The sequence below is a fragment of the Lissotriton helveticus genome, chromosome 6, assembly GCF_964261635.1.
Source record: "Lissotriton helveticus chromosome 6, aLisHel1.1, whole genome shotgun sequence".
Classification (NCBI taxonomy): domain Eukaryota; kingdom Metazoa; phylum Chordata; class Amphibia; order Caudata; family Salamandridae; genus Lissotriton; species Lissotriton helveticus.
Window position 1 is genome coordinate 1,120,505,299 of NC_136067.1, and position 19,405 is coordinate 1,120,524,703.

Here is a 19,405-nt window from a genome sequence, read left to right on the forward strand (position 1 = left end):
GTTTTCACCTTGCCACTGTAATGCTGGCACAATTAATTGATGATGCTCACGAGTGACATTAAACTAGCCCTGGGTACGACTTGTAAAATATACTTGCAAATTAAGTATGCCAATCGGGTATTAGCCGATTGTACACAACTTTGAGGGGTCAGAGCACATGCACTGGTGCCTGGACAGCAGGGCCCAGTGCACTACAGAGTCGAAAAAATAACAGCATCAGTCGAAAATTTGGAGGGTGCTCATACTAAAAGTACCAATTTCCTAAACATGGGAAGAATTCATGTAAATAAAAGATCTCTATGGTGAATTAGTTAAGAGGCATCTTATGGCTGTGCCTCGAAAAGGCAGATACAATTCGGAGAGCACCTTATATCTTAACTTTTTGCAATTGTCGACAAAGACACAAATCTAGCTACAATGCAGGATTAAGTTCCCAAACATGAAAAGTTACAGGTTTTGGTTGTAAGAGAATGGATGCCACGTCTAGCAGAAGTGCCTAAAATGTACTCTGATTGTGTTAGTTGTTAAAAGCTATGATCCAATGAACAATGCTGAAAAGGTGGTTGCCATGAACTTTTTCAGCATGGTAACAGTTTACCATGCACACAGAATTAGCATTAATCAGGGCAGAATGCCAAAAACACATCACTGATCACACAGGTAGAGAAACACTGACCATACCTTTAGCCTGCGCAGGATGGATGTGACTCTCCGCTGTAGGTTATCCCATCGCTGGTTGCCTTCATGTACCATTTCCTTCAGTTTGCTGGCAGAGTCTGTGCGGTTTTCCCTGGCCAGTCGACGATATTGTTTGTTTATGAGCTCTAGTTGGGTTAGGCTTTCATGGACCTGACGCTGAAAGGCCTGAAGTCAAGAAAACAGAAATCAACAGGGTATGCACCTTAATTTTTCATTAAAATAAATCTAGTATTACACTCAACTACTAAAAAGATAATTCTGATTTAAAGATAAATCTGAATTCAAGTTACAACGTATATTTGAATATCATTATTCATCAAGAAATCATGTACTTCGCATTTATTATTATATTATTATTTATAATTTGTTGCATTATTTTAAAATATTTTGTACATGTTTGTACAATGCAGAAAACCGAATAAAACTATATACTACTACTACATGCTTCTGAGTGGAAAATGTCAAAGGCTGTTCTTTAGTATAGCCATACGAAGTGTGAAACTCAGAGAAACGTTATATATTCTCCACTCTATACGACATGTCTACTTGTAGCACACACAATTATTCCAAGGACCTTCTTGCTGCTGCTAACGGATATTGTCACCCAACAGAAATCACATCGCCTTGGGAGGATCAAAGGCTCAGTGGACCAGCTGGGATTCATATAGATGACAATAAGGTTAAACTCAGATCCCTGTAGTGGATGCCACAGTACAACGAGCCACCAGGCACACCTTTGCCCAAACAAACAAGGGAACCAGCCATCAGAACTACCACAAAGGGTTATCTTGGAACACGATTGTCACTATGTCCCGAAGGAAGGATCTTTGCCATCAGTCGCTCTACAGAATGCTGGAAGGCGGTGTTCCAATGTCTTTGTTGGTGATGGCAGAAAGAGGTGGCTGGAAGGGAGTGCTGACACCATGGTGGGTGTTGTGAGCCTAGCGATACTTTCTTTGAGTGTTCAACATGTGGCACAGGCGGTAGGAAGCATAAGAGTGTTGTGCCTGGACATAACCTAATAAGATGCAATGAGTCAGGTGTACGACCCATTTTTGCATGCGCAAACGGGTTTTACGTACCCGTTTGCACATGCAAAAACCTATTGGGCCATGTACATAGCCCATTTAGTGAGTCGCAATTTTTTTGCGACTCGCTATTTGGAAGGGGCGCTCCCTTCCAAATTGCAAGTCTCAAAACAATGTACTAATGTTTTGCAACCGCAATTGCAGTCGCAAAACACTCGCAATTACCTCAAGTAGGTGGTAATGCACTTGCAAAGGCGAAGGGGTGCCCAGGGGACCTCTTCCCCTTTGCAAATGCATGCAAAATTGCAAAATACTTTTTTAAGGGCAGGAAGTGGTACCAGGGACCACTGCCTCCCCTTAAAAAAGGAATCAAAAACGTTTCATTTATTTATTTATTTTTAAAACGCATCCCGTTTTCCTTTAAGGAAATCGGGCTGCATTTAAAAAAAACAGCTTTATTAAAAAGCAGTCCCAGACATGGTGGTCTGCTGAGCCCAGCAGGCCACCATGTCTGGGAGGACTGGTATTCCAAATGGGCTCGCAAACTGCGAGAGGCTCATTAATATTAATGAGCCTCGCCATTGGGAATTGCAAAACAGTGTTAACACACTGGGCCAGATGTACGACCATTTCATTTAACGCCTCGCAATTTGCGACACATTGCGAGTTGCAAATTGTGAGGCCCTAAATGAAATGTGTTTAATACTGTTTGCGATTCCCAATGGGGTCGCAAATTGTGAGGCTCGTTAATATTAATGAGCCTCTTGCAATTTGCGAGCCCTTTGGGAATGCCAGTCCTCCCAGGGATGGAGGCCTGCTGGGCTCAGCAGACCACCACGTCTGGGACTACATTTAAATAAAGTATTTTTTGTTTTTTTAATGCAGACCGTTTTCCTTAAAGGAAAACGGGATGCATTTAAAAAAAAATAATGAAACGTTTTCATTTCATTTTTTAAGGGCAGACAACCACTACCTGCCCTCAAAAAATAATTTTGCATGCATTTGCAAAGGGGAAGGGGTCCCCTGGGGACACCTTCCCATTTGCGCATGCATTACCATCTACTTGAAGTAAGTGGTAATTGCAAGTGTTTTGCGACCACAATTGCGGTCGCAAAACATTTGTACATGGTTTTGAGACTCACTATTTGGAAGGGAACGCCCCTTCCAAATAGCGAGTTGTAAAACCTATTAAGCGAGTCGCAAAGAAATTGCGACTCAGTAAATAGGCTATGTACATGGCCCAATAGGTTTTTGCATGTGCCAACGGCTTCACAAAACCTGTTTGCGCATGCAAAAATGAGTCGTACATCTGGCCCACTGTCGTACATTTCATTTAGAGCCTCGGAATTTGCGACTCGCAATGTGTCACAAATTGCGAGGCACTAAATGAAAGGGTCAAACATTTGGCCCACTGTCTGTTGCTGTGTAAATAGTGTTTTCATCATTGTCGTTAAGTGTGCGCTAAGAGCAACGTCACCTTTAAAGCTTAAACAAAACACATTTTATCTGTCCTGTTCTTTTATGCTACTGGGTAGTCAAAGCACCAGCACTTCACCTGAAAGGTCTCAGGAAAGGAACATTTGTGGTGAACTTGAAGGAATTACAGTCAGGTTTATGATACAAAGGGCTTAAAAACGGAGAGGATGTCATGGGCTGAGGGGCATACAAAATTCCATCTTCTAACATTGCAGAATATTTTGCTTATACTTTTAGTTTTCGGACTAAACTACTAGCCGCTGGAGAAAAAAAAAACATGTTACCCTGTTCGTCTGCGAGGAATACAACTTATTGGTCATGGGATAGCTTTACTTCTGAATGTTGCTGTGTAGCTTATAAGGGAAACTGTGAATTCATATTTAACCACACATACATACTTTCCTTAACAGATCATCGTACAAGAGGGCAACAAACATTCAACCCTGGCAGCTGTGGCTGTGGTGTGTGCTGTCGCTTGCTGTTGGCTGCTGGCGGACAGAGCCGTGCACTGTAAGTGCAGCTGCTGTGGACACCTCACCACCACACACAATGTGGGCCTGACATCAGGCTCAGGCAGCTGCTGCTGCAACATGATCGCTGCAAATTTCACTTCCGCCGGCAGAACTCACTTCAAACTTTTTCAGCTCCTCCTTGGCCACGGTGTAGAGCACGCCCGACGAGCAGGGGAAGGCGGCCGTCCGCTCCGACACCTTCAGCCAGTCTTCAAAGCGGCTGTAGTCGTCTAGAAACTTCTGCCATAGGCGCCAGGTCTCCTCAATCCTATGAATTTAAAAAGAAAATAGCATTTGCCGAGTATAAAGAAACGGCACACAAAAGGTGCCTGGCCGCACTGGAGTGACCTGCTAGCTTGCAGTGCTCGATCAACAAGCAACAGCTGCTCCAATTCAAATCTGACTTTCTGGCAATATAGGAAAACCAGGCGAAGTAGATGTGGGTCTGCCTGAACCGGAACTAACCAGCTGCTTTCTGGCAGCAGCCCCCTTTACCAATACAGCGACCGCTAATGCTAGCATTGTGTAAACAACACTGCACTCAGAGACACTCTTGGACATGCATTGATCTCTGCACTACGCCACAGCTGCACAACTATAGTATATGTGTTTTAAGTGGTGGCTCTAATTATGAGCAAATCGACACCGTACGAGATTCTCTTAAATAAAGCATGTCAGTATTTTAAAGATGCTCTCAATAAAATGAATCTGTGAAAACCTACTAGGGACATGTTCTGCATTCTCACAATTTAGTTACTGAAAGGCGTCCATTGCAACTCCACGTTTGCTTGGACGTAGCACAGAGGCTTCAAGGTTGCGCAAAATCAAACCACGCTCCCACACATAAACACCTGCACAGTGAATCCTAACGTGCGCAGTGAAGTTGAACAACTGCCTTGTAAAACATTTGCCATAGTTATCTTACTTTTGAGGAAAATGAGGGCTAGTTTGCAGGATGCCGCCAGCAGCAGTGACGCGCTGTATGAAAACCTGCACTCCTTTCTTCCAATAAAAAAGCAGAGATAAGCCTGTAGCGAATACTCCTCGAAAAAATGTAGCACTAATGTTAAAGTTAAACTACGGATAAAATGTAATAAATCCTGCCCCTAAAAAGATCACTTTCATTAGTTCCTGTGAATTGTCCTCCCTATTGCAGAACGAAGACAGAACTTCAGCCAAAAAAAGCGAGAGTTTGTGTCTTTTTAAATTTTAAACACAGGGTAAATACCGAGGTAAGCAGTCCAAGTATCTGATGCTATGGCACTTAACGCAAATATGGATATCTTATAGTTAATTAAATATTTCACAGTTTGCTATTAGATGAAAGAAGAAAACATGAGTAATACCTTAATACTGACTATTGATCTAGTGCTTTAATAAAATATGTTATTACCAGCACTAAAATAGCGAACTTGTACGTGTGTGTGGTCCTCAGTTTCAGAGGCTGGAGGCACTTTATGGATCCGGAATTTACACTGACTGGAGACAAGGTGGTCTGGATTAATTGAAAATGGTTAATGAGCACAGGTCTGCCCAATGTGTTGTGCGCTAAAGTTTTTTTATCATTTGATGTGTGGCACGAGTAAGATATGTCCGACAGTGTCACAGATCTATGTAGTGTATTGAGCACTGATATCTGTGCTGAAGGACTTTCCCTTTCATCTGGTTGCATTGGGATGAGTACAGATGTCCACTGTGCGTCCAATCAAAGTTGTTATAGGGATATGTCTCCATAGCAAGTTGCACGGCTTGAATGAAGTATTATGCGCACATGGGCGAGGTATGTCTACACTAGCTTCTTTAAATGGGTCTGATATGTTGGTGGGTGGGAGGGGAGAAGTGCCATCGAGGCAGCAACTCCTTAACAACTTGGCGATATTGTGCAAATATCACAGCCCCCAGGGAAGGACACGCTGGTAAAATACAAATCATTCAGGATTAAAAGTGTAACTCACCTTGATAGGAAGGCACAGTCTGTTAAGTGCCTGTTTATGGGTTCACATCAAAGGCAAGAGTGCAGGCCTACAGAGGGCTTCTATGAGAAATCAATGCAACTTCAACCAGCCTGCAGTGATGAAATATCATTACCAGAATGCATCTGCAAGTGCTGCAAATATGAGATTTCACACTCTGGATTCGGTGCTAGAACATTAGTGCCACACCTTCAGTGAGGAGGTTGGGCTGTCTGTACTTTCATGATCTGAAGAGTACAATTATCGAAAGCATGGCTAGTCAGAGAGACGTTTGTCCTCAACCAGTGTGAACGTGCATCACGGATGGCATGATTGGATCCAAACATGACATTTTTATCATGCAGGTTGTAAAAGATTAAAAATGGTGTCATTGTGTTGTTTGAGAGTTTGGGCATTGTGTTGTGTTCTAATACTTTCTCGAGGCTCAACTAATCTGCTTTTCATTGGTTAAGCATGGGAGTTTCGGAAGCATGTCTACTCGTCACCAAGATGCATGGTCTATTGCTTTGAGCTCTTTACTGGGCGGCATTTGGGACCGCTTGCTCGCTGACTGAAACAATTGCTTGTGATATCATTAATTGCTACAGGATTGTAATCTGACTGTGCTAGAAGATGCACCATGGTGTATGAGAAGTGTTTGCCTTGAGTTCCCTAGAATCCATGCTTGGGAAGAGAAGATTAACCTTTTAATCTATACTCATCCCAAGCCGGTCTATGACTGCCTTGACTAACCAATTGGATGCCTTACGAGAAGTGGCCATGAATAAATGTATTGAAGCATCTCTGGACCATTCATACATTAACTTCAATGTGTTGCTGTAAAAATAAATGTGACCATCACTTTTCCATTCCTACCACCGATGTTATTGACTTGAGTCCTGTGCAGTGGTTTATCATTTACTTGTGATTCATTGTTATACCCCCATAATTAGTCTTAAGGGATATTCAAGCATTCCAATGCTCAAACACGGGCTTAAATACAAGCAAAACATGGGACCTCACCCAGGTAAGGCTACGGGTCAACTTTTTGTCCTGTGCTGTACTTCTCCGCTTCTCTTACATGGGGCAGTGCACATGGATAATAGAAAATGCCCTAGAATTCGCAATCAAGGGCTGTTTTTTTTTTTTAATCCTGATAGCAATGTGAAATTAACACACAACTGCCTCACAAAGATTATGGAGCTAATTTGCTAAAGCTGAGTCAGACAGATGTGAGAAAGCACTGGCTTACAAAGTGTGTATTATTTCGCCTGGGTGAGCCACTGCTGTTAGTGCACACTTACTTAATTCTTCTCTCCATTGACATTGCGCAAATATTCCTCCATCTTCGGTCCAGACTGCGCGTTGCCTGCTGAATGGAGTCGCACTCCGTTTCTGTGGCGCATGCATCGCAGTCATGAAGGAGTACTTCACACAAGTTAAGTACTGATGCTACACCTGTGCTATGCTTCTCTATGCCTCTTTGAAGCTCCTACAAGGGAACATACATTGTTGTAAACCTGTACCATATCGGATCCTTGTTAAAATCACACAACGTGGTCACATGGAGTGCAATGATTAACAATAAACACGTATTTTTGCTTGTAGGTGGTAGACAAAATTATTTTTCTACATAATACACAACCTTTGCAAGGAAAATAATTCAAGGCAACTTAATACAGAAAACTTTTAAATTATCTACGAACCACCACAAGCAGTATCCATGAAACCCCACAAAGCACAATCAGTCAAGCACACATGAAGCCGTTCATGATAGACTCTCACCACGCAATATAGTGGCAGACCATTTGCTCAGACATTGAGTCTCCTCCTCATTGGGGAAAGGAGTACAAAATATTCAGAAAAATGGGATCTTTCATGTTGTAAGTCAAGCAATATTGGGTCATTCAGGTTTAGTGCCACAATGATAGCTGGCTTGTTCAGTGCTAAATTTCTGTATGCTGAAGCATATCATATTGCCTTGATGAACTGCTATGCACGAACCTCCATTCTCAAGTGAAGTACAGGAGGTAATCATTTAGACTCAGGAACACTGAATGTCTCCATTTGTGGATGGATTATATTTGAACATTTGCGTAAATGCTTTAGCTATAGCATTATCGTTGCAAATGAGAAGAAACCCAACAACCTCTGCAACATGTATGTATGCCAGCATTTAATATTACAGGGCGAAGTTCTCTTTGGTACCCAAACACGCGGTTGGTTCCTGAGCATTTAAATAGCCTACTCTTCTTAGGCCCTTTGTAAAGATGATGCCCATTTTCTACTGAAAACCCACTCTAACTTATCAAATTTAAAACATGGATAATTTCACATTGTGGAGATGCCCCGTCTGAAAATGTGCAATCCTCTGTTATCATTGTGCCCTTTAAAATTACCATCACTTTAAAAAATAGCTCATAACCTGCAGCCCAACTACAGAATATCATTAGCCATTTGAGATCTGAAGCCTATGAACGCTCTCAGTTGTTACTGTCTAAATCTAAAATCAGTAATACATTCAGTTTATCTCTGCACACGTGCTTACCCAACACATTCCTTCTGTTCACAAGCCATTCTTTTTCTAATTTTCATCTGTTTATTACAATGCGGTGTTGTCCTCCCAAAGGCATTTTCATGCTAGCGACAACATTCGTATGCCTGATTTTATTGAGAACACGGTATTTTTTCCTTATGTTCAATTGAAAATGACAAAAGAGCTGTAGTCATTATACTTCCAATAACTCCTTCAGTAACACTGTCATTGCTATTGCTACATGGTGTGTACTACAGATGCTTCACAGTTCAGTTCATTGACACCAACAGGTACACCTGGCAGACACACTTGCTTTTCTTCGGCACAGAAGCGGTCACCAGGAAGCCGTGCACAAATATATTTCACTCACAGCGCAGCTGGGTCACATCAACTCTTGCTCCCCAATAGGAAAGCTTCCACAGACTGGCAGCCCCCCTCAATTTGTTCAAATGCTCCTCCCAACGCTACATCTTTGATGCAGTGCCTTACCTCGGCATGGGGGCATTAGCCAGCAACATCCTGCGTGTCCAACGCCGGGGCGAGACATCCCAAGGGCGCCAGACTTGGACTTTTCAAGTTGGAACAAAATGCTTTCAGGGTTTAACTCTTCTACCTTACGTGCTTTGTTTTACCTGCTGCTCACTTAGTTTCCTTTGTATCTCCTCTGAATCACTGCTGTCATAGACAATGGGTTTCGAGAGCTCCGACTCAATGTGTGCAAGCCAGGATTTGAGGCCGCTCATGTTTTTATCCAGATGCTGTACAGCAACCAGAGTCTCCTTCAGTTTCTTCACTCTGCATGGGAGGAACCAAGACAGAGACACTATGTTAGAGGACACTACGGTTACATGCAATGTTCATTAGTTACAAAAATGAAACAAAATCTTTCCCCTACAAATCAGAGTTGCTTCCATCTGTAAAGGGGAATGTCAGATCACCATCGCTTATCTAAGGCAGTTTGTTTGTAAATCCATTGATCATGCAAAAAGAATATCAGTTTTGTAACAAACAGATAAACATGGAGACAAAAAAATGTTGTTAGTAAACTCATGACATTGTCATTCATTAAACATTATCCCCTATTTTGTTTTAAAAGAGCACGTTTTGCTACCTGGTGTGCAAGGAACAAACAGAGGTATTGGGCTAAATCTTAAATAAACAAGTTAGACCCACATTAAACAGACTGAGCAGGGAGTCATCAATACTTGCAACAATATAAAGATAACGAATGCATCCTAGTACAATACTCGGACCATCTACGACTGTGCAGTTAGACACCTAAAATTCTCAAACATGCTACCATGCTGAAAAATAGAAAGAAGGAATCCAAATCTTTGTGGGCCACAATTGACACCCGCTTCCAATCTACACTAATCTTTATTGAAAAAGAAGGAACAGGCAGAAGTGCTACTCTGCATCATAAAACCCCCACATATTTGCTAATGGCAAAGACACCAGCCCAAATCACCAGGCCCTACGACCAAAGCAATAATCTGGAGTGAAGTGAAGGAAGTAAGGAAGACTCGCCAATCTACCTACAGGCATGCCATGAAAATGGAAGTCCTGCTGCAATGGTGCTGATGCACAGATATGTGTCAGGGAGTACCTCAGCGCTTTAGACACCCTTCTTTCTATCAAACAAATGCCTATCCATCCGTGACCACTTCATTCCCCCGCCCTCAAGTCTGCCTTAGAACATTGAGGGTTCATTCAGTGAGGCTCATTCTTGATGAACACGCAGGACACTGTTGCTTCCTGCAGACGCATTTAATTAGATTTGATAGTGACTATCCTGCCTAAGTCGCGTAATTTTGCTCTGAATTTTTTCCTGGAAGGACTGATTTTGGATATAATCACCTAGGGCCATATGTATCATTCAAAATTGCGATCGCAAATGCCGAAATTCGCAGAATTTCGGCGTTTGCGATCGCAATTAGGCTTAATGTTATGTATAAAAGAAAAACTGCTTCGCAAAATAAGGAATCACAAAATTTGTGATTCCTTATTTTGTGAATGCATTTAAGGAATCGCAATTTGCGATTCCTTAAATGCAATGTATGAGGCACCCAAGTTGTGCAAATATGGCATAAGGAATCGCAAATGACCACCGACAGGTTGGTGGTAATTTGCGATTGCTTTCAAAAATGCACATTTTTGCATTTTTCAAAGTGGCATGTGGTGCACACACATGCCCTTAGGGCATGTATGTGCATCACATGTGCACCCATGCTCATTTCAGGGGTGCAACAGGGTGTCCTTTTGACAACCTGGCACACTTGAAATTGCATTCTCAATTTGCGATTCTTTAATTGAGAATCGCAAATTTAGAATGTCTTCCCATTCATTCCTATGGGGTTCTAGGCCCATAGGAAGGAATGGGGAGGTATTCCTTAATTGCGAATTGCAATTCACGACTCGCAATTAAAGAATATGTAGGATTCGCAAAATGTATTGCAAATCCTACATACATAGCGTTTTGCGATTCTCAAATAGCGATTCTCAAAAATTTGCTATTTGAGAATCTCAAAACCCAACATTGATACATATGACCCTTAGTCCCTAATTGAGAATGATGGTCTGGACATTATTTGGCTTCTCATACACAGAACTAGTCTCTGTCCTGTTGATGACCCCTTTACTCTAGCGGTCGAAACGCCATCAATACTTTACTGGCATTTGGGAAGGGATTCATACCCATATTTGTTTTCCATTTTAATTTACGGATTATTGGATGAAGCTGTAACCCCATTGCCATATTTCTTTGTTTTGTGAAACATTATTTAATGTCCAAAAAGTATTTGATTAGTGTAATATAATTTGAGCAATAAGTATTAATATATTTTTATTTTCTCTGTTGTGTGTTTTTGTAAAACTTATTTACAATAATAATTTATTAATAATAATTCTCTCACTTCCCAGCCACCTTCCTTTCCCTTCTAAATGCCTCCCTGGAGCAAGGGATAGTCCCACCGCCTTCAAAGATGCGGTGCTAGTGCCATTACAAAAGAAGGCAGGAGTAGACCCTAGCGTTCTGAGCTACTACAGGCCTATCTCACTCCTTCCCTACCTAGCCAAACTGCTGGAGGCACATGTGGCTAAACTCCTATGAGCCTTCATCGAAGACTCCAACTTCTTGGTTTCCCAACAGGCAGGTTTTAGACCATTGCACTCTACAGAATCAGTTATTCTAAGTGTCATGGATGACCTGAAGGAAGGTGCAGACAGGGGGTGCACTCAGGCCATGGTGTTATTAGACCTGTCCGCTGCCTTTGATACCGCGGACCACTCTATCCTTGCGGACAGATTGGCAGCGGCAGGTCTGAGAGGCACAGCCCTGAATTGGATGCTTTAATTCTTAAAGGAGCGCTCCCAGTCCGTCAGACTCGCACCTTTTAGTTCCTCCCGGGTGAATACCACATGTGGGGTACCTCAAGGGTCTTCCCTCTCACCTCATCTCTTTAATGTATACATCTGTCCCCTGATTCATGCTCTTCAAGAAAGAGGAGTGAAGGTATATAATTATGCAGATAATATGCAGCTGATCTTCCCGCTTGATGATACAAATTACTCTAAGGGCTTATTTCAACATACTATGCTTTTCATCAAGAAGTGGATGATTCATAATCATCTCAAGTTACATTCTGATAAAACAGAGATAATTATTTCAAACTGCAGAATAGAACAGTGGACACCAGCACACTGGCCAGCTGCATTGGGCATACCCCCCATACCCAAAAACTCAGTGAAAAGCCTAGGAGTTAAGATAAATGCCAATCTTTCCATGCAGGAACAGATTAGCCTGGTCTCATCTACTTGCATGTATCAATTGAGGACATTCAAGAAAATCAGGACATTTTTCTCCAAGGAGGCAAGTATAGCGATTTTGCTCGCACTAATAATGTCCCGGTTGGATTATTCCAATTCCATATATTTAGGACTCCCTGCCAGCCAAATTCATAGGTTACAGCTCATTCAAAATCAAGCAGCTAGGCTGGTCTTTCAGCAACCGAGACATTGCCACACCAAACCATTAATGAAGCAGCTTCATTGGCTTCCTGTGTACAGCGGTCTATGTTTAAGACCGATTGTATGATTTTTAATGCTCTTCACGAATCAGGGCCTAAGTTCATATCCACCAAGATCTCAAGATACTTGCCTACACGAAATCTTAGATCAGCGACAATGAACATGTTGTCTATTCCAAGATTTAAATGAAAGAGAATGGGTGGCTCAAGCTTCTCGGTATTAGGCCCCACATTGTGGAATTCCCTTCCAATTGAAATCAGACTAACCTCAGAATATCCCAGCTTTAGAAAAAAACTTAAGACATGGTTATTCACACAAGCTTACTGTTAGAGCCTGAAAGATAGCTCTCCTTTTAGCGCCATGAGACCGTTGGTATACGAGCGCTTTACAAGTCCCATAAACATAAAACTATGAATTCTTGTGTGGGCACCTTATATTTGTTTGCAATATTTATTTTGCAATTCATGTATTTGTATTCACGGTATTTATTGTCTTTAATGTGAACCAGTTACTTTTCCTGGCTCCATTGTCGTTCACATATTTTAGACCTTGGAATGGCTTCCAAGACCTATATCCTGGCAATCATCAATACGACCTAAGAGGAGGCTGACGCATGAGTGCGCCACAAATAAGGACAGCTGGTATTAGTCCCTAATGAGGTCTGAGCAGAGGATGAATGAAAGGGACCAGCATCTAAAACTCCAAAGAGCTTGTAACTCAAAAGGAGCGGGATGGGTAATATGAAAAAGAAGGGCGGCAACATGACCAAGGTACTAAAAACTGAAAAATGCAAAACACATTAGCATATGCCTCTAAAGAAGAACCATTTGCGAGTTAGGGCTTGCTGACATTTCTTACAGATTGATTGAAGTTGCTTAGAGCCAGACTCATCACACATCCACAATAACTACATTTATGTGTGTCCTAAAGTGTGCTTCCACAATCAACAGGATCTGAGTAAATGACTCTTAAGACTAAGAGTTCTCCAGAAAGTACTACAAAAAAAGTACACCAGTTCACAATCTTAAACCACTCCCTGATGATCTTTATGAGGGCAGGAAGGATCAGAATGAGCAGGAAGTCAAAGATGCAGACAACCAGTTGAAAATTAGGGCCTTTGGGAATATTTGGGGTCCACAAAAGACCAACCAGTAGGACCATGCCTAGGCAAGTATTTTGAAAAGCAGGTGCAGGGACCACTGATGTATCATGAGGTGAACCTGAAAAGAAAGCCCACCAAATCTTATGTTGCTGTGGAGAGCACTGAAGTCATCAGGAGAAGTGAAAGGCTGATGACTAGGATTAAATGTTTTCATCTCAATGTCAGTCATGATCCTGCAACCACCAATCCTTTGCAATGAGAATTCCTGCTCCAAAGCCCTCTGTGATGATACATGCATAGCGATCCTGAGTGAATATATACCTCAGGGCCTATTTCCTTCAGTAGTGTCTATTTCCACAGATGAGAGATAAAGACTTTGGATGGCTGCGGCAGCCTCTTTGTCTAACGGTGTTGCCCAATGCACTCTGTCTAGAGGATCAGCTTCTCAAGCTGAGATCGAAACGCCCTCTACCCAAGCCGTTGAGAGGGATATTTTGCAACAGAAACCCTGAATGGCTATGCATAATCTTGTTTATAGTACTTCTTGATTAAGTGGAAGACCAGCCTTTACCCACCTCTAACACTGCCACGGGAAGATGACTTACGAAATACCTGGCAGCGGAGGCAATGTAGTAAGAATTCCTTTACTCTTCTATTTGTTCCACAGAGATAAACAAATTAACTTTAAGAGCAATCTTTCCTTCAAGTTGGAATCCTCATCCAACTCTACTACTCCGTTTACTTCACACAGCGGCTCTAGATGATACTTGTGGGCATGCTATTTTCCATGATGCTCTGATCTACACATTGATGCATCAGCCAGGTATTCCTTGGACACCACTATTACATTACTTTTTATATTAAAATCCAAATAAATACATACTGTGTGGACAAGATTTCTAGGGCTGGCCCAGAAAGGAGCTAGCGAGTGAAACCAGGGAATGGAGAAACCTTTCTAAGATGTCTGCCTTGAAACTCTTGTGAGTATGCACCACAGAAACGTGACGCACGTCAGGCAGAAGAACATCGCTCTAATGAACGAGGGGGTGGGGGTCTCAATAGTATATCAGGAATAAGGGTACAGTAAAATGCTACATACGCTGCTCAATTCTGAGATGCCCCTCAATACACCTTTCACATAATTTGGTGACACAAATAAACTGCGGACTTTCTGGTGCAGCCTTTTTTTCTCTGCCAAACCAAAACAAAGGCCAAACAATGTGCTAATCTAATAAAATCATATGAGGAACCTGAAACGCTGCCTCCTTCCCTTGCTGCCTCTTCCCATTCTGTAGTTCTCTTCTGGTCAAACGCTGTAGAGAAATTTTTTAACAATAACTTTACACATTCAGAATCCTTCGCTGAGTATTTCATTATAGCAGGAAAACTGCCCTGGCTCTGTCTTCCATTTCTGTTGCCCGCTGCGGGAAAAGCAATGGGCTGACTATCACTCAAATAATAAACTCTGCAGTAAATATAAAGAATAGCTATTGTCAGAATTCCTCACTGTGATTTATTATAGCTTTGTTACACCACTGAATGCATAGACTGTCTTGGGGACAGCGGGTCGCCATGGAAAGGGGTTAAGGTCAATGTTAGTCCCAAACAATAAAGTTTTACAAAAACCAACATGCATTGCCAAAGCCAATGGATATTTACAAAGTCAAAAGGCTGGCAGCATAAATCGGACCAGCTAGCTGTGCCAATGCTTGTTTTGCTTTCTGTCAGGGACGTGGAGCAGCAGAAGAATGTGGAGGTAAAGAACAGTGTGGTATAAAACTGAAACTTATCAGGGGCAATAGCTAGACTGAAAGAGAAGCGTGTTCTGTACTCGAGAAAAACACGAGCCGAACTTGAAATATGATCTGCGAAACTTATTACGAAACAAGTAACTGTTCACAACAACTCACGTTACAACAGCGCTCGGGGGGTGCTTTCCATTGAATGGGTAAGATCTCCTTCGGCCCCTGAACACGAGCTTAAACTCCACGTTGTGTGACACCCACGTGTAACGACGACAGGAAAAACAAACAAACATCACTTTCCTTTCTCGAGTGCAGGCGGCTCCTTAATCGATGCTATGCAAACATTGCTAAAACATAACCCCCTCACCGCCCACCACCCCGAAAACGCTGATTTAATCATATCCCATTTTCTACGGTTGCTAGAGGGAACCTATTCCTTTTTTCTGTTACGTATAAGGTTGCTTTTGCACCCAATGTCTACCGTGCTCACTGTTTTGTGTATGCTTATAAGCACCCACTTCGTTACCATCTCTTTTTTTTCTTCACTTTTAATGGCCTTGGTTTCTCCTGCCTTCACAAACGTCCAGCATAGTTTGGCAAAGCTTCCTGGCGTTTTAATGTAACGCTCTTGTTCTTGTTGTAAGAGCTAAATAAAACGACATTGGACATTTCACTCACATTTTTTATGTCAGTATTTTCGCAGGGCTTTGCCTGCAGAATCATCCCCTCTGCTTAACTTGTTTTTAAAAACAAATCCAGCTAGTCAGACAGTGTGCATTTTAATGGAGATATGAGAACAACGTGCCTGTTTATTGAACATTGACTTTCAGCGGAGTTCCTCTCATTTGCAGTGCTTTTATAAAAGCATAAGCAGGTTTACACAAAATGTCAACACTCAGTTAAATATTTCGAAAAAACACCGATGTTTACATGCAGTCAGTCAGTGAATGGAAGGGCGGGGTATCGTCTTACCACACTCCAGGAAAACACCACAGGCGAACTCAGCAGCACACACATTCGAATGTTGCATAATGAAGACGCACACCAGCACGCAAGAAATGCTGAAACAACAACAAAAGCGAAAGAAAGTAAAGAAAAAAGTGCCTGCCTCGAAACATCGCAGTTGCAGTCCGGGAGGTCGTCGGAATCCACGCTGCCGCTGCTGTCGTCGGACACGCTGCCCGCACCGAAATCTGACGCTGCAGCCGCGACCACCATGGCCATCAACGGCTTGAACATCAAAAATAAGTTTATTGGAAGCAAAACTTCCGAATTTCAGAGTCGCATGTAAGGTTTTCCCTTGTAGACCCAGCAGTGTGCCAACAGCACTAGTGAGCTTCTGACACGCTGCCCCGCGCATATCTTACGTATCTTGTTACGAGAGCCTCGGCGCAGACACAAGCTGGTCATGTTTCTAAATAAAACTTTTGCTCCCCGACAAGTGCCAGGCTAAGTCCCTTGGAATGCGCGGCACAGGCCCGGGGAGCACAGCCCTCACAGTAACTGTGATCGGGGAAGGGCGAGGGCAGCAGCGGCGCAACGCAAGATGGTGGCGACCCCCAGCAGTAATGACCGAATGTGCTACTGAAACACCAGGACTCACATATATTCAAACACAGGCTTTAGATTGGGGGGGGGGGGGAGGTGCGGAGCGGCATGAATGAAGTGTGACCTCCAGCCCCGCACTGCAGGGACAGGAGAGGCCTGTGCTACACAAGGCAGTTGTACTGCCCTCTGAGGACTGACAGTGAAATGCCACTACTCCACCGAGGAAGAGGTCAGAAAACAGAAATGCATAAATTACTCTGCAGTTTGAAGGGGAACATTTATATACAAAACATAAACCTACGGACATCTACATTAATTTCTTATAATGCTTAAGTTAGACATTTTGGAAAGCAGTAGTAGTCATGTCAAGATTCGTGCACAAACATTTGTATAATACACGGAAGCATACATCGCTTCTTGACAAACCTGCTCCCAGATGCAGCATCAGTATGCACCTGTAGACCAAGCTGGTTATCTTTGGAAACGCTCTTTCTGATGAGTGCTCTATCGCGCCACAGATTCCCCACCTTTAGAATATTCGCTGGACTGAGCCCTGGAAACTTTCAGCAATTCTAAAGTACGCTGATCAGCCAAATATGAGCTCTCTGTTGTTGCCTAGCCGTGCCTAAGCCGCGCCTCGCCTCACACAGCTGCAACCAGATCAAAGAATCGAGCGCCGAGCAAGAGCGGACCCGGTGGAGCTCGGCGAACACGGAGGACTGGGGAGGAGGAAGAGGGTGGCTCGCAGTCGAGTACAACCGCGAGGACAACCGCGAGACTCCTCGACCCCCTTTCCAGCCCCGGAGTATCGCGGAACCCACAGGGTAAGAGGCGTGGAGTGGGGAGCGGCGCGGGGCGGAGGGCTGGCCGAGCGCCGCAGAAACACTGCAGAAACGCCGGCCACAGGCCGGGATAGTGAAGACGCCGGCATTGAATCCTAGCGACCGCGAGCCATCGGGAGACCCCCGCAGCTGCACAAAGCGTGCAAGATCAGGAGCGCGGGGTGCCGGCTCGCAATAATACCAACTTCCCATCAAACCCCCACCCCTGTAGGAAGTAAAATAAAGGAGGAAATTGGTGTTGCTAAGAACCAGCAGAGGCACACCAATCGAAAGTCAGAATCAGGGGGGGGCCTTGCAGCACTTGGACAATTCGGCAGAATCAGCCATTGGACCGAAATAGTGTTAATTTCTGAGGCACCTGAATGAGCAAGGAGCCAAGAAGCAAAGTGGCGACCCTTGTATCCCGGCTATAAGAAGGACAAGTACCGGGTAAAGCCAGGGAGTCGCCGTGAAAGAGATCTACAAGTGCGGCAAGGCAGGCAGGCTGACGGCTACAAGGCTTCAAGGCATAACAGAGGTAAGTGAAAGTACATATGTAATGGTAAAAATTGTAATTTAATTTCCACTAAATTAGAGACACCAACTGCAGCAGAACTACAGACTAGGTACTAAAAACCTAGAAATGGCACCCAAAAGAGGGCAAAAATCACGTATAGTGGATGAACCAGAGAAGAGTAAATTAATGGAGGGCTCAATATCGCTGGAAGAGAGCCAGGAAAGCCAGGCATCCCCTATGGACAACAGCAAGGGGAGACGCAAGAAAAGAAAAGTTAAAAGAGCAACGAAGAACGCCCAGCAGGCGAAAAGAGGGTGTAATCAAACAACTTTGAAACAGAAAGAGAACACGGCAGCGTCAAAATCCATACAGGACTTTGTAGGGAAACACTACAAATCAATAGATCCAGTGATAATATCGGAACACGACGGAGAAAGAGAGGAAAATGGTGGGGAGATTGGTGAAAAGTCAGGTACGACAGTAGCAAACCAGATATGGATAGATACGGGAGAACTCCATGAAGAAGAAGCCCTCGACATTGAGGAGGGAAGGGAGAACCCCAAATCGGTAAACCTGACTCTCCAGAGCCAAAATCACCACATATCAGCGCCTCGTTTATCATCTTCCCCAAAAATGTTCTCGTCTCAATCATTAGGGAGTGAAGGGCAAAGGGGAAACGAAAGTCAGGTAAGAAAAACAAACCCCCTAAATAGGGCACAGATCTTAACTGCATTTGCAAAATGTTGTAGCCTGAGTGGGATCTGTACAAACGACCTTCGGCAAGTCGGCTTTGTAGAGAACAGGAATGGAAAGGAAATAACAAAAATCTCACTTCATTCAGACCTGGTAAAAAGGGCAATCCTGAAAGCCTCCAATGAGATAAACCAACAGGGAATAAGGATAATTCCTGAGAGAGAAATAAAAACCCCTATAGCCAATACCTTTCTAAAACAGCACGCCGGTCTACAGAAGAGACAAGTGAATCTTTATAGAGAAATAGAAGGAAACCGCAGCTGCCTGAACATAGTAATAGACAACACAGGTAATGAAACCTCATGGGATAACTGGTCTCCACGTAGTAGTCCCGTGGGAGATCCCAATGATAGCGACACAGAGGACGAGGAAGAAGAAGGCGGGCTGAGTGAGGTAGAATAGGACGGGGGGGGTCGCAAAATCTAGGTCTCATATCCTGGAATGTGAATGGGCTAGGCAATGAGCAAAAACGAGAATATATAAAGGAAATAATAAATAAAGTGGACATTGCCTGCCTACAAGAGACCTGGACATGCGACGAAACCCCAATTACTGAGGGATACCTACAGTTAAATCGCCCAGCCACGAAGAAAAGCTTTGGCCGCCCATCGGGGGGTCTGATGACACTGGTTTCAACAAAAGTGCTGAGGGAAGTAACACCGTTGAAAACGAAATGTAAATGGGTTCAAT

General features: G+C 43.3%; 1 protein-coding gene across 3 annotated transcripts in view; it reads right to left on the reverse strand.

The window, feature by feature from the left end:
- SYNE1 (spectrin repeat containing nuclear envelope protein 1) overlaps positions 1-19,405 on the reverse strand; it is a 2,361,447-nt gene that overhangs the window by 159,792 nt on the left and 2,182,250 nt on the right. For 2 of the 3 annotated variants that reach the window (XM_078648775.1, XM_078648773.1), the window contains 4 exons: positions 8,836-8,998; positions 6,972-7,159; positions 3,833-3,983; positions 682-864 (listed from right to left, as the gene is read on the reverse strand). In XM_078648775.1, coding sequence (XP_078504901.1) covers positions 682-864; positions 3,833-3,983; positions 6,972-7,159; positions 8,836-8,998 — 685 coding nt within the window. Of the gene's footprint in view, positions 1-681; positions 865-3,832; positions 3,984-6,971; positions 7,160-8,835; positions 8,999-16,184; positions 16,413-19,405 lie in introns of those variants that run through there. The other variant, XM_078648774.1, reaches the window with a different exon arrangement.